The 14,097-nt window shown below is 60.1% G+C and overlaps 2 protein-coding genes across 4 annotated transcripts in view; one reads left to right on the top strand and one right to left on the bottom strand.

The window, feature by feature from the left end:
- MACROD1 (mono-ADP ribosylhydrolase 1) overlaps nucleotides 1-3,594 on the top strand; it is a 152,701-nt gene extending 149,107 nt beyond the window's left edge. For both annotated transcript variants that reach the window (XM_060158842.1, XM_060158841.1), the window contains 7 exons: nucleotides 1,546-1,662; nucleotides 2,151-2,272; nucleotides 2,395-2,425; nucleotides 2,611-2,684; nucleotides 3,077-3,158; nucleotides 3,246-3,282; nucleotides 3,450-3,594. In XM_060158842.1, coding sequence (XP_060014825.1) covers nucleotides 1,546-1,662; nucleotides 2,151-2,272; nucleotides 2,395-2,425; nucleotides 2,611-2,684; nucleotides 3,077-3,158; nucleotides 3,246-3,250 — 431 coding nt within the window. In that variant the 3' untranslated portion in view covers nucleotides 3,251-3,282; nucleotides 3,450-3,594. The remainder of the gene's footprint in view (nucleotides 1-1,545; nucleotides 1,663-2,150; nucleotides 2,273-2,394; nucleotides 2,426-2,610; nucleotides 2,685-3,076; nucleotides 3,159-3,245; nucleotides 3,283-3,449) is intronic.
- A 135-nt stretch (nucleotides 3,595-3,729) lies between these two features.
- Nucleotides 3,730-12,073, bottom strand: OTUB1 (OTU deubiquitinase, ubiquitin aldehyde binding 1). 2 transcript variants are annotated; one of them, XM_060158843.1, is made up of 7 exons: nucleotides 11,944-12,073; nucleotides 10,216-10,277; nucleotides 9,903-10,001; nucleotides 5,618-5,736; nucleotides 5,287-5,371; nucleotides 4,978-5,172; nucleotides 3,730-4,844 (listed from the first exon to the last, which is right to left on the bottom strand). In XM_060158843.1, exons 1-7 carry the CDS (start codon nucleotides 11,999-12,001, stop codon nucleotides 4,647-4,649), a joined length of 816 nt encoding a protein of 271 aa, XP_060014826.1. In that variant the 5' UTR covers nucleotides 12,002-12,073; the 3' UTR covers nucleotides 3,730-4,646. The 2 variants fall into 2 exon arrangements, with proteins under 2 accessions (XP_060014826.1, XP_060014827.1); XM_060158844.1 differs by lacking the exon at nucleotides 11,944-12,073 and adding an exon at nucleotides 11,426-11,633.
- Between the last annotated feature and the right edge of the window lie 2,024 nt (nucleotides 12,074-14,097).

A 14,097-nucleotide genomic window follows, 5' to 3' on the forward strand; every position in this document is an offset into this window, starting at 1 on the left:
TGTACACCCACTGTGCCACACCTTGGACACACAGCCCAGGGCCCCACTCTCTGCCCCCTCCCATTGGGTGCCGCAATCCTCATGTCTGCCCAAGAGGAGGAGGCGGGGGACCCAGTCCCAGATTCCCTCCCCGGGTTCCCCCCAACTCCTCTACCCCACCTGCCCACCCCCACGCCTGGGGCGCTCTGGGAAATCGCCTGGTGCCATCCCTGAGTGAAGTCGCAAAATTAGGTTTAATTGGCCTCACAGCGCATAAAAGAAAACAGAAGAAAAGGGGGTGGTCCAGTTGGTGTCCCTGGTCCTGTGCCAAGATGTTGAGGGTGGGGCTGTGATGAAGGAGCTAGGGCCTCAGTTTGCACATCTGTAAAATGAGGAAATGATAGTCCTTTCCTGCTGCAGAGCATTGAGCTCCGTGTCCAAGAAGCCCCTGACACAGGCCTAGGGTGCAATCGGAGCTGGGGACCTGCCAGAGGTGGGTCATGTTCTCCTGGCCAGGTTGTTAACGCCTCCCCTGAGGCCGGGGTGTGGGGGGTGCGGGGGGCGGCGCGGTCACTGTGCCTAATTATCAGATGAGGCAGTGGACGATCTGGGAGCGGGGAAAGGGCTTAACAAGGTGCGGCGGGGCCAATGAGGGACAAGGCCAAACCCCGCCTGTCCCTCGGCGCCGCGGGAGGGAGCGAGGTCGGACAGGAGAAGAGTCTCTTAGGCCTGCGCCCAAGTTGTTTATCGGGGTCCAGGTCCCCAAGGTCGCTAGCGAAGCCCCAGAGCCGCCCTCGGATAAACAAGCCCAGGCCCGGCCCCAATTAAGCCGGATGCACTAACGAGGCGGCTCGTTAACGAGCTGGGGTGCACTCCCGGAGACATCTGCGCGGCCCGGATCACCTTCCCCGCGTGGCGCAGGGAAGGAGCTGGAAGACCTAGCTCAAGGCCGGGATCGGATCTGCCTCTTATAACTAGGTGGCCTCAGTTTCCGCGTCTGTAAAGTGGGTCTTAGAGTTTGTAAAGTAGGTCCGAGGGGCCTCGCCTTGAGAGGTCGCCCTTGGGACTCTGGGCTCCTGGCGCGGAGGCGGCGACTGGTAGCGGGCCCCGCGGCGCGTCCGGGCCGGAGCCGGGAAGGCGGACTTACCCCTAGCCCGGCTCGGGCTGCCGTTCCTGCCGTCCCGGACCCTGCCTCTCGGAGCCACCTCGGCCCGGAGAGACCCCAACCCCTCCCGCGTCCCTGCCAAGAGCCCAGGAAAGAGCAGGGCGGGCCGGGCGCGCCCCCTGCCGGCCGGTCTGCGCCGGCTCCCGCCGGGGCCCGCTTTGGCCCCTGTCTCCGCCTCGATTTCCCTAGACGTGAAACAAGTGTGGGACCAGGGGTGGGGGTTGGGGGTGGAGGGGTGAGGGAGCGTCTGGAGGCCGCGGGAGAAAGGCGAGGTGCCCTGCGAGTCCCAGCACAGCCAGGGGATCGGGAGTTATTCGGTCTGTGGGCCTCGGCCTTCTCTGTAAAACGGGCTCAGGCGTGCGGCGGGGAACCCCAAGGCTCACTGCCCCCGTCCCCTGCAGTGGACGGCTGCATCCACCGGGCCGCCGGACCCCTCCTCACCGACGAGTGCAGGACCCTTCAGAGCTGCGAGACCGGCAAGGCCAAGATCACCTGCGGCTACCGGCTGCCGGCCAAGTGTGAGTCCCCGACACCCCCACCCCGGTGGGGCGCAGACTGGGCGCCTGTGTGAGTGCTGTAACTGGGGGTTAGGGGTGCACGCTCCACAGAATTGCTGGAGGCCTCCTCGGGGCACTTCTGAAGTGCCAGGATCTGGCCCCTCCTCGCCTTCCCCAGGAAGCCGGTGGCGGGAGGGGATGCGTGGAGGCTGGGGAGGGGCCAGGACTTGGAGGGTAAGAGCTAAGGAGGCAACGCCCCATTGCCTCAGCCGGCTGCCTACAGATGTGGGGAGGGGCTCAGCGTGGGCCTGCCTGTGTCTGTGGAAGCGTGAACTGAGGCTCGAGGGTACACCTGTGTGCCGACCTGGGTGGGGCCCTTCCCCGGGGAGCCTCAGAACTTGGGGAGGAGGGGGCTTGTTTCCTGTCCGCTCCAGGGCCCAGGCCGGCAGGAGGGAAAGCCGAGGACCGCACGGAGCCCCCGGCCGGTCTGATCCCGTCGCTTCCCACAGATGTCATCCACACGGTGGGACCCATCGCCCACGGAGAGCCCAGCGCCAGCCAGGCTGCCGAGCTCCGCAGCTGCTACCTGAGCAGCCTCGACCTGCTGCTGGAGCACCGGCTCCGCTCGGTGGTGAGGGGCGCCAGGCGGCGGGGGCGGGGGCGACGTGAAGCCGGGGGCGGGGCACGGCCTGGCGGGAGGCGGAGCGGAGAGTGACGCGGTCCCCAATCTCTTCTCACCCCCCCCCACCCTAGGCGTTCCCCTGTATCTCCACAGGAGTGTTTGGTGAGTGGGGTCTAGAGGAGGAAGGGCGTGGGTGGGCAGCGGGTGGGCCCAGACGCAGGGAGGGGCCCGGGAGGGCGGGGCAGGGGGAGGGGCCCGGTACGGCGGTGGGTGGGAGCCGAGGCGAAGCGGCGAGGGACGGGTGGGAGCTTGGCACTCACTCCCGCCCCACCGGGCCCGGTCCGCAGGCTACCCCAACGAGGCGGCGGCCGAGGTAGTGCTGACCACGTTGCGCGAGTGGCTAGAGCAGCACAAGGACAAGGTGAGGCCTGGGCCCAGCCAAGAGGACCAGACGGGGGTGGGTGGAGGGGCGCACCCCGGCCCCGCTGACCAGCCCCACCAGCCACGTACAGAGTGCTGGGCACATGGGGTTCAGGCCTTGCCACTGCTCTCTGCGTCCCCTCTCCTTTCCTCGGGGCTGTTTCCTCCCCGGCAACCAGGGCGCAGGGTAGTGCGAGAAGGCAATAGCACACCACACCATGAGCCCCTTCTGCAGCCTGAGCTCTAAACTCAGGTCGAAGAGCGCCCGAAGGGCGAGGCAGGTGCAAACCTGCTGGGACGGGGCGGTGTTATGACCGGGGAGCCGGGGAGCCGGGGAGCCGGGGAGCCGGGGTGTGGGTGGTTTCCGCCCAGGCTGAACAGGCCCTGGCGCAGGTGGACCGGCTCATCATATGCGTGTTCCTGGAGAAGGACGAAAACATCTACCGGCAACGCTTCCCCCACTACTTCCCTGTCGGTACGTACCCCGTGGTGCGCGCCCCGGCCAGCCCCTGCCCCGCCCACATCCACCCCGGGCGGGCTCTCACTGTCCTCTGCCTTCCAGCGTGATGGCAGCCCGCCGCCTACCCTGACCAGGACTGGTAAGCAGGGCCTGGCCCTCCGTGTGGCTGCCCACTAACGTGCCCACTAACACACCCGCTCACCCCGCGCTCCACTCACCCCCACGCAGGGAAGCCAGGGAGGCAAGCCTGGGAAGCTAGGGGAGGCCCACAGCCCACATGCTCTGACCTACTGGCTTTGCCCACAGACTCGTCTGGGCCTACCGGACCGCGCTCCCAGCTCTAAGAAGTCGCGGAAGCCTGCAGCAGGGCCTGGCTTGGCCACCCTATTCTTTCCCTCCGCCCCCTGCCCCCTCAGCAGCCTCTATTCTAATAAAGACCACTACTGTTGCAGCTCCTACTGTCCCAGCCCTGGCTGGGGGCGGGTGAGGGAAGCAGCCCAGGTGTGGACAGGTGCTTTGGCTTAAAGGGGCTGGCGAGAGCTCTTGGTGAGCTAGGCAGGTGGAGGCACTGGCCGGACAGCAGAGGTGGGCAGCAGCACTTCACATTTATTGAGGGCCTGCCCCCAAGGAGCTCACAGCCTGGGGGCCGAGACCCCACATGTGCCGGGGGGGAAGAGAAGAGGTGAAGGCAAAAAGGAAGGCGATGCAGACACCGCGGCCCAAGCAGTGGGGGTGCAAAGCAGGCACAGGCAGCAGGCCGAGGGGAGGGGTGCAAAGAGAATGGTGGCCTGGCGAGCCCCACTAGGCCTGGGCATGGAGGACCAAGCACAGGCTTGAGGACTGCCCCTCCCCCGCCTGGTTGGCACCACCTGGGGTGCTCTGGGGTGCCCCCGCTCCTCCACCTGCCCTGAGCCAGGCCCCACCATCACGCCGGCCCTCTCCACCCGGGACTCCTCCACCATGCAGACCCCTGATGGAGGGCAGGCAACCCAGGCCCTGGCCAGGACAGCAGGGTGGAGGCGGGGCCTATGGGGGGGCAGCTTGAAGCTCTGGTGGTCCTGGGTCCCTGGGCAAGTCTCTCTCTGAGGAACTTCCACATCCCCATGGAAGCCCCTGGCCAGCTAAAGAGGGAAGGGGCAGAGCCTCAAGGGAAGGAAGCAGAACCCCAATAAGCAGGAGGGGTCCCCAAGAGGCCTAGCCCCCTCAAAACTGCTCCTGGCGGGGAAGCTTGGGGGTGGACAGGTGGAAGGCTGAGAGGAACCCACCTGAGGGGAAGGGGGGCAGCCAGACACAGAGCAGCCAGGTGGGCAGCAGCAGAGCAGGGACACGCACACACGTGGCTCACCACCAGCGTCCCCTTTAATAAAACACGGAAGGTCGTATGACAGGGAAGGGGGTGGGGAGTGAAGTATGACCATTTACAACCACAAAAAAAACCTCTGTACATGTCTAGCGCCTGGCAGAGGGGAGGGCAGGCAGGGCAGCGGCAGGCCGGGGCCGGCCCTATTTGTAGAGGATATCGTAGTGTCCAGGCCGGTAGAGAAGGTAGACCTTGGGCTCGGAGCCCTCGGGGAAGATGTGGGGGTTGGTGGTGCCACCCTCGCCGCGGTCCATGTACTCCACCTGGATGGAGACGCTGAGCGCCTGGGCCAGGGCGATGATGTGGATGTGGTCACTCTCCTTGCACATGGGCTCCACCTCCTGAGGCACAGGGGCGGCTCAGCCTGCGTCTCGGCGCCCCTCCCCCGTCCCCCCCACCCCGGCCCGGGGCTCCCCACCCGAGGCACGAGAGAAAAGAAGAGCCCAAGTCTGAGGAGTGGGGAGGGGGCAGCACCTGCTGGCAGAACTCCTTGACGGTCCGGCCACCCTCGATGAAGTGCTCAAAGAACTTGCTCTCGCGCTGCAGGTAGCCCGAGGTGAGCAGCCGCAGGTAGACCACCAGGTAGTCCGAGGTGCTCTGGTCGTTGAAGGAGGCCAGCAGGTCGGCCACTGAGGTCTGCTTCTCCACCTGCTCGATCAGGTCCATGAACTGCCACCCGAGGGGGACAGAGGGCAAGATGAGGGAGGAGATGGGTCAACCCTGCCACAGCCAGGCCACCCCCCTCCACTCTGGCTGACCGGGTGACCGGGTGGCTGGGCTCACCGTGTTATGGAAATCCTCAATTGTGAACTCAGTGAAGCCCTGGGACACCAGGTCCTCTTTGCTCTTGGCGGACACGGCCTTGAACCTGTGGATGGAAGGGAAAAAGGGGCTGGCATGAGCTCCTAGGCCAGCAGAGCAGGGGCCCAGAGAGACCAGCCCAGGGGTGGGGGACTGGCCACTGACGGAAGCCCCAAGCAGAGGCCCAGCCCGTCATTGGGCCTCAGGTGGAAGCACACCTCCCAGTCATCAAGAGGGAGGAGGGGGCCCACAAGCCCTTCACAGAACCCTCCCCTACCTGCTTCCATTGTGCCCAAGTGGCCACCCTCCTCACCGCTGCAATTCCTTCCTGTCATCCAGCAGCGCCTCCAAGTGGGAGAATCCGAAAGCTCGATAGAAGCAGTTTCCATCAGGCCTGGTCTTGCGGATGTATGAGTACTTTTTGTGGAGGTCCTGCGGAGAGGCAGCCCCCAGCCCACCCCACGCCCGTCAACATCAGGCCAGAACCATGGCAGGCCAAGGAAACCCCCCCAAGAAAGGTCACACCAGAGCGGGTGGCAACTGAGCTCCAAGCAGCCACCTGGCAGCCTTGGCTGCTGACTCTGGGGTGGGGGCTCACTCAGCAACCCACTGCCAGGAGCCCCCAAAGCCCCAGGAAACTGAGTCATGGACACACTGGGTGCACGGGTCACCGAAGTGGTCACCAGCCAATGGGTATGCCACGCTGCTGGGCCTGAAGGGCTGCTGTTTCATAAAAACAGGCAAGAGAATGGGTCCCTGACCGACACAGCTTTTCCAGTGAACAGTCTTTCAAACCCTGAGAGCTCCAGGGCAAGCAAGTTAGGGTATGGGGCGTCGCGCCACACCTGAGGCCCCTACCACACAGCCTCAGGGTGGGAAACGGCCTCCCTCACCCCCGTCTAGTCTCCACCCGCCCGCTCACAGGTCCTGGTTTGCTCTTTTCCAGTTTCCGCCTCAGCTCAATGGAACTTCTTCCGCCTGCTGAACCTCTCCTATGAGCAGGGTGTGTGTGTGCGTGTGTGCATGCATGCGTGCGTGCGTGTGTGTGTGTGTTTGGCCCTCAGTGCTGTCTGGCAAGCAGGCCTCACTCCCCCGGCCTGGGCCCCTCCCCTTCTCCTATCTCATACCTTCTCCGTTCTCCTGAAGCCCCCCCCAGTCACCTTCCCGATGACCCTGCTTCCTCTCCGACTGAGGCCCCTCGGCCCCCGCAGCACACCCACCCACGGCCTCTCTCTATATCCTCGGAGAGTCTGAGGCGGCCACCAGAGCCGCCCCTCTCTTGGATTCTCCTCCTGCATCATCAATTTCTCTCTCCCGACACGTTTAGACCCATCAGCATATAAATCCAAGACCAGTTCTCCCTTCGAAAAACACGCTCTGCTTCCCGTGAGCTCCTTTCCAGCTACCACCCAATTTCTCTAGGGCTTCTAGTGAAGCCATGTGTGCCCACTGTCTCCATTTCTCTTCTGCTGTGAACTCCATCCCAGCAGGCTTTTACTCTAGTGAAGGTCACGGATGGCCTCCTAAGCCCTAAGGTCGAACCCACTCCTCCCCAGACCAGCCGGTGATGCACCCGCCCCACTTGCGTCCTCCCTTCACGTGCTGCCGGGCCCACCCTCTCCATGTCCTCCAACCTCACCGCTGCCCCTCCTCATCTAACCTGTGGTGGTCACGGGGCCACCAAACCACAGCGCACCCTCCTCAAGAGCCCACGTGTCACCTGCCAGAAGACAACCACGCCACAGGCCGTCCACAGCCCCTGCCCTGTGAACAGCACAACCTGCTCAGGCCTGGGGCAGCTTCAGCGTCAGCTCTACTCGCTCTCCTGACCTCACGGCTCATGGGATTCAAACGTAACTCTTCACCCGCCCCCTTCTTGGCCCTCAACTCCAACTTCGACTCACACCCAACTGCATCGCCTCCACCGCCTCAGACCGACCCAGCCAACAGGCAGCTCCTGACCTCCTCCCGGCCTCCCCTCAACTGCCCGCCCTCCACCTTTCAGCTGCGGAGCCAAAACCTCCCAGCCACTGCCGACTCCACCCTCACACCCCATCCAACCCAGCAGCAGACCCTTTCGGCTGTGCCCGCATCCAACCGCTACTCACCTGGGCCACTCAGCCGCCCTGGCTGTCCCTCCATCTCCAGCCGGTTTTATTGCACAAGCCTCCGCACAGGTCTCCCTGCCTCCACCTCACTGCTCAGTCTATCCCCACCCAGGCCACCATCGACCAGAGAAACCCATTAAATACTCAGCTCCCTCCGAGTCCTTTCTCGGCTCCATCCCCCACATCTCCTACCCGCTCTGCTCCAGCCACACTGGCCCCCACCCAGCTCTGCCCAGCCGGCCACGCCAGCTTGCTCCCTTGCCTCTCAGTTCATTACTCACACACCCCCATATTTAAAACCACAAACCCGGGGACTTCCTTCGTGGCGCAGCGCTTAAGAATCCGCCTGCCAATGCAGGCGACGTGGGTTCGAGCCCTGGTCCGGGAAGCTCCCACATGCCGCGGAGCGACTAAGCCCGCCCGTGAGCCACAACTACTGAGCCCAAGCCCACAACTACTGAAGCCCACATGCCTAGAGACCATGCTCTGCAACAAGAGAAGCCACCACAATGATAAGCAAACGTACTGCAACAAAGAGTAGCCCCCACTTGCAGCAACTAGAGAAAGCTTGCGCACAGCAACAAAGACCCAACACAGCAATAAATAAATAAATAAGTTTATAAAAAATAAAAATTAAAAAAATAAAACCACAAACCCTCCCACTCCTGATCTCCTCGTCCCGCTTCACTTTTCTCCACAGCACCTACCACCTCTGACATACACTAGGGTTACCTCTCATTTAATGGCTGTCTTTCCACTATGAACCATCACCTTGAGGGCGGGAGTTGACAGCTGTAGTCATCAGTCTATCTCCAGCACCTAAAACAGTGCCTGGCCCACAGTATGTGCTCAGAAATGTTAAATGAACGGGGCAAAATGTGTACAAAGAGCCCAAATCACTGCCGCTACCAGAATAGCGACCAGAATCGTCCTGAGCACTTACTCTTTGCCAGGCCCTTTGCGGCGGGCTAGTACCCATCCTCCTCCTCCTCCCAGGGTGCTGCCCAAGATCACACAGAAGGCGTGAAGCCAGGACTCAAACCCAGGTCTACTGGGCCCCAGAGCCCGTGCTTTCCTCTCTCTATAGGCCTCTTGGGTAAACCATAAACGCCCTGAGCAAGGAGTCAGAGGAGACCACAGGCCACACAGAGCGGATCTGTGTGCACTGTCTGGCCCCCACATTTTAAATCTGAACAAGCTGCCGACTATTAGGAGCCTGGAGATTTTACAGCAAAATAACCTCTGGCTTGTCTTGGAAGCACCGATGGAGTGACAGGCATGGACACTCCCATCCGCCCCATGAGCTTCTACTGCCTGCTACTGGCTGACCCGAGCTGTGGCGTGGCTGTTCACCCCCTGACCCGGCCACCTTCAATCACCTGGGTTGCCTGACTGGCCCCTGAAATGGCTAACCCCAAAGGTCCCTCCTTTCAGGTGGAAGGTTCTAAGCATCTCTGATCTTTGGGGGAGAGTGGGAAGGAGTAATATTTACTAAACCCGGGACATCCCTGGTGGTGCAGTGGTTAAGAACCCGCCTGCCAATGCAGGGGACACGGGTTCCAGCCCTGGTCCGGGAAGATCCCACATGCCATGGAGCAACTAAGCCCGTGCGCCACAACTACTGAGCCTGCGCTCTAGAGCCCGCGAGCCACAACTACTGAGCCCGCGTGCCACAACTACTGAAGCCCGCCTGCCTAGAGCCCACACTCCACAACAAGAGAAGCCACCGCAATGAGAAGCCCACGCACCTCAACGAAGAGTAGCCCCCGTTCGCCGCAACTAGAGAAAGCCCGTGCGCAGCAACAAAGATCCAACGCAGCCCAAAATAAATAAATAAGTAAATAAAATTTAAAAATAAAAAATACTAAACCCTTAGGCTGTGCCAATTAGACAGTTTACACATACTGTCACGTTTCAAACTCCCAGCTCAAAGAGAAGGAAGTGAGTGGTTAAAGGACTTACCTCTTGGTAAGTGATGCAGCAGGGCCTTGCACAAAGGTCTGTAGGCCCCTTTTCCCCACTGCTGCCTACCTCTCCACACATCCCGGAAGCAGGATGCAGGACTGTGTCCCCGCTGCCACCCTCATCCCGCAGCCGGCCCCAGCCCTCTCAGCCCCACTGCGAGCACTGAAAGCGTCAGCTCCCCGCAGCCTGCACCAGGCCCCACAGGCATCATCTCCCTCAACCTCACAACCACCCTGTAGGCAGATGCTTTCATCATCCTGATTTCACAGATGAAGACCCCACAACTCAGAGACCCCACGCTCAGAGACATCGAAGGAGCAGCTGAGGATACAGCTGCTGTGTGGCAGTCAGGATTTGAATCGAGGTCTTTTTGGTTCCAGAGTCTGCATGCTTGTGAACCAGAGGGCTCCCCCAACATCCTACCCTCTCTGAGGCCAGACCCAGCGAGGAGCAGGTCTAAAACAGGCACGCTCCCGCCCTGTCCCTACCCGAGAGCTCTCCCTGCCCCCTCAGCCAGGCTCCCACCTTGATCTTCTGTTGATAGATGTTGTCATCCTCAGCATACTCTTTGTATAGGACAGAGAGCTCCAGCCGCTCTGAGACCAGAGGGTTCTGCACAGCAATCTGCAGAGGGCAGGAAATCCATCATGTTCTGATAGGTGAACGGAGTGACCCCCACCTATCAGCCACAACACCTAAATGAGAGCTGCTGAGCCCAGTGGCACAGTGACCACCGCCCCCCATAAAGGTATCTAGTACCCGGCTCAGCCTGGAGAGGAGGGGGCTCAGGTCCACCCTATGCATCCCCAAAGTAGGGCCGCTGGCCACAGCCCCTCACCTCTTGCTGAATTCGGTCCTGCTGAGCCATGATGGCTTCATCGTAGGCAAGACAGTTAACACCTGGAAGAAGGAAGAAGGCCAAGGATTACAGAGGGCCCTGGCTATCCCCACTCCAGGCAGCCTGGGCGGAGGACAAGAGCAGGCGAGGAAAGCAGACTTGGAATCTGGAAGCCTGCGTCACACCCTGCTCCACCCCAACTGTGTGATCTTGGCAAAGTCCCTTCCCTTCCTGGGCCTTAGTTTTCTCATCTTTAAAGTGAGGAGGCCAAGGTGACGACCCCCAAGGTACACTCTTAAAGCTCTAACAAACCCTTTCCCTGCCTTCTAACATCACTTCCCAGCAGCCTGGGAATGCTCTGGAGCCAGGCAGGGTCTCCTGAGGAAAGAAAGATGAGGAGGCAGAGTCTTGGGCTGGATGAGAGCTTCCTGTGAGCCTGCACTTTGCTCAATCACACCCTTCCTCCACCTGCCATCCTGGGTATTCTTAATGGTGCCCATTTTACAGATAAACAAATGCAGACCAGTGAAGAAATCTGCCCAAGGTCTAAGACCTGTGGTCAAACCCAGGTTTGTCTAATTTCAAAGCCTGCACTCTTCACCACAATAACCCTCCTCTGCTACCGCACTGCAGAGGCTTATCCTCAGCTGTGAATAGGGACTAATACCACCACCTTCCCCCTTCACTGAAGTGTCATGAGGAGGTGCGACCTTAGAGGCACAGTGTTAAATACTCATCAGTGAGCTGGGCAGGTCCACCCTGTGGGCCCCGCTCTGAGCAGCCACTGGTGAGGAGCCAGGAGATCTGAATCCTGGCCCTGGCTCTTTCTTAACTTACATGATCCTGAACAAGTCCATTCTAGGGGGCTGGGTCTCCGAAAGCTCAGTCCCTCGAGTGTGCGATTAGAATAGGAGGTGGGTGCGGAATGATTTTTAAGGCCAATCCTTCTGAGCTTGAGCATCCCGGATCCTCAGCTGGGCCTCCACCCATCCCCTATGCTGCCCCGCAACAGGGCTGTCCCTCCCACCCTAGTGACCTACTCAGTCCCCGCGTCTAACTCAGGGGTGAAAAGAAGAGGGTGGGATCATTCTGAAAGGTCCAACTCTTCAGGGGTCTAAAAAAACAATGCCTAGACAGGCGGAAAGAGGCTGCAAAGCCAGAAGAGGGGGCTCTACCGGAAACGAAGGCTGCTGCCCTCAGGGGCACACACCTGCGGCCGCTCACAACCCCGGGCCGCCCGCAGCATCCCCAGCGGCCCACCCAGTCCTTTGTGCTCCGCAGCCCGGCGTAATTCGACGCCCCTCCGGGCTCGGTCGGCTCTGGAGAAGGCGGACAGCCGGGCCCGGAGGACGCCCGGGGCTGACTGCAAGGACCGGGGCGGGAGAGCTGGGGACCCGGGAGCCCGGCGCCCGGCGCCCGGCGCCCGGCCCCGGCACGGAGGGGGCTGGGCGCTGGGCGGGGCGGCCTAGGCCCCGCCCCGGGAGCGAGCGAGGGAGAAGAGCCGAGGCCGTGGGCCCGCCCCGCTCGCTCGCCCGCCCGCCCGCCCGCCCGGCCGGGGGTCGCGACAGAGGCTCCTTCCATTGTGAGGGGGAGGGGGGGAGGTGGCGGAGGAAGGGGCCGTCCGCGCGCTTCGCCACCGGCCGCCCCACCCCTGGCCTCTCCTCGGGAACCGGCCATCCAGCATCGCCCCCGCTAGCCCAGGCCGGACGGCCCTCCCCCGGTCGGTACCTTCCGAGTCGCTGCCAAGCGGCTCCTGCTTCTGCTGCTGAGGTTCCTCCGCCGCCATCTTTAAACAGCGCCGCACTGCCGACCGCTTCCGGGTTACCAGTTGCCCTCCTCCCGGAAGAGAGCCCCTCCTCGTGGCCCCTCCTTGGTAACGCCCCTAGCAACGGAATACCCTCGGGCGCCGTCACCTGAGGGGCGCACACAGTCCGGTGGGGCCGCCGCGGAAGTAGGTTAAAGGAAAGGTGGTCCCCACCCACCCTCCACCCGCACACTCGCTCGGCTCCATCTTCCCAGGCTCCCAAGGTGCCGGGTGGTGGGTGATAAGAGTCTCCTGGGGCCACTTCAGTTTTCTTTTCACTGGAGTTTGAAGCGCGGATTGTGTTATTGAGATAAGCAGGAAGATGAAATTAAAATCACGCAAGGCAACATTCCTGCTGCGGGCTCCAGAACTCGTGGCAGGCGATTGAGGATCACCTGGCGGAGAAGACCAGGAACCGTGCTAATATCAGAGCCCTGGGCTTCACCGCCCCTCTCCACTGAGCCCCGGTTCTGAGCGGGCTTTGGTGTCCCGCTTACGACAGGGAGAACATGTCCCTTGGGGTCAAGGACCTAACTTTGGACTCCCTGCCCTTCTGGTTATGAGAAAATCAGGGTGTTTGGTTTTTTGGGTTTTTTTAAGAAAGGAGTTGATAAGAATGGAAAACAGATTAGTGGTTGCCAAGGGCTAGGGAGGAGTAGGGGGCAGCAGGGAGGTGGGTGTGATTGTAAAAAGGAAATAGGAGAGAATCCTTATGGAGATGGAAATGTTCTTTATCTTGATTATATATACGTATCCTGGAATGTTCTGTACTATAGTTTCAAATGCAAGATGTTACCCAGAGGGTAAAAGCGGGTAAAAGGTAGACAGGATCTTTCTGTGTATTCTATTAAAATTGTGAATTATCTAAAACTAAAACTTAAAAAGTAGCAAGGCTTGGATGCTAAAGATGCTGTTATTTAGAGAGGTTACAGTCTGGGGCTCTGGTTGTCAGCTTTTCACTATGGAGGGCCTTTTTTCGTGAAGTGAGGTGGTCTGTTAGCAGTTGAGAAGGCCGTGCCAGAGCTCCAATCAAATCCCTCGGTTCGTGACAATACAGGAGCGGAATGTGATCTAATGTCTTTATCAGCTACATCCAGCCCTGGAGCAGGGGCATTTGGTGCCCAGGCTCACCACACAGCCCACAGTGGCTCTCTCACAGCAACGCTACAAATGCCAAGTCTGTGTCTCAGCCGCATTACAAATTATTATTTATTGGGTCACTGAGCCTTGGGGTTGCTTCTAAACTCAAGGAAGCAAAGGGCCACCCTGTTTGGATTCCATGCCTACCAAAGTGTTCATTCCTTTTCCCAATTTTAACAATGCAATCTGTAACTGCCAATCAGATCTTCAGTCAGTAGCACTGGTATTACCAAATGAGCTAAGATAGTTGATGACAAAAACTTGATTTCTATTTGGCTTTACAAAATTTTTAAAATAACTATAAGACAACTCCACCCTTACCCCCACTCCTTACTGTGATAGGGAGTCTGAGGGGTGGGGGACATTCAGGGGGAGTTGGGATTGGGATTAATGGCGGGGACAGAGAACTCACACTCTGGAGAGTGAGAAGGAATCCATCTGTGGCCCAGTGCTGGACTGCAGGCAGGCTGCCAACGCCAAGTAAATGCCTCCCTCCCACACAAGGGTCTGGGGCTTGAGGAACAGACCTGCACCCTCAATCTATGCAGGGTGTGTAAATGAGGGGTCCTCCTACCTGCTGCCCACTCTCCCCCTCTTGTCAGGCAGAATGGGAAGGAACTGCCCAGGGGGAAACTTTGGCTCTTAATCCAGCCCAGGATGGTCAACTTTTGCCCCACTCTTTTCCATGCCAATTTATTTAGTAGTTGATAACTGTTCTCTTACTCTCATTCCATCTCTCCTGGTACTTTTTACCATTTTCAGGTTTTGATTCTCTATCCTGAAGCGTCTAAAACCCAACAGCACATCTGCCAGGAATCACCAGCATAGCTCCGGACGATAAACGTCTCTGCCTGCCAATTTGCAAACCCAGAAATGGTCCAGCACTGCTGGTCCTGCCTGCTGAAGCCTATAATGAAATATGCAGCACTGGTGCTTGG

Source organism: Lagenorhynchus albirostris, chromosome 9 (genome assembly GCF_949774975.1).
Source record: "Lagenorhynchus albirostris chromosome 9, mLagAlb1.1, whole genome shotgun sequence".
NCBI classification, from domain to species: domain Eukaryota; kingdom Metazoa; phylum Chordata; class Mammalia; order Artiodactyla; family Delphinidae; genus Lagenorhynchus; species Lagenorhynchus albirostris.

Excerpts from the sequence above, each read along its gene's own strand:
- OTUB1 (XM_060158843.1), bottom strand. The coding sequence starts at position 12,001 with ATGGCGGCGGAGGAACCTCAGCAGCAGAAGCAGGAGCCGCTTGGCAGC. Across the intron at positions 10,002-10,215 it reads AGGACCGAATTCAGCAAGAG|ATTGCTGTGCAGAACCCTCT; the intron begins GTGAGGGGCTGT and ends TGCCCTCTGCAG. Across the intron at positions 4,845-4,977 it reads TCAAGGAGTTCTGCCAGCAG|GAGGTGGAGCCCATGTGCAA; the intron begins GTGCTGCCCCCT and ends CCTGTGCCTCAG.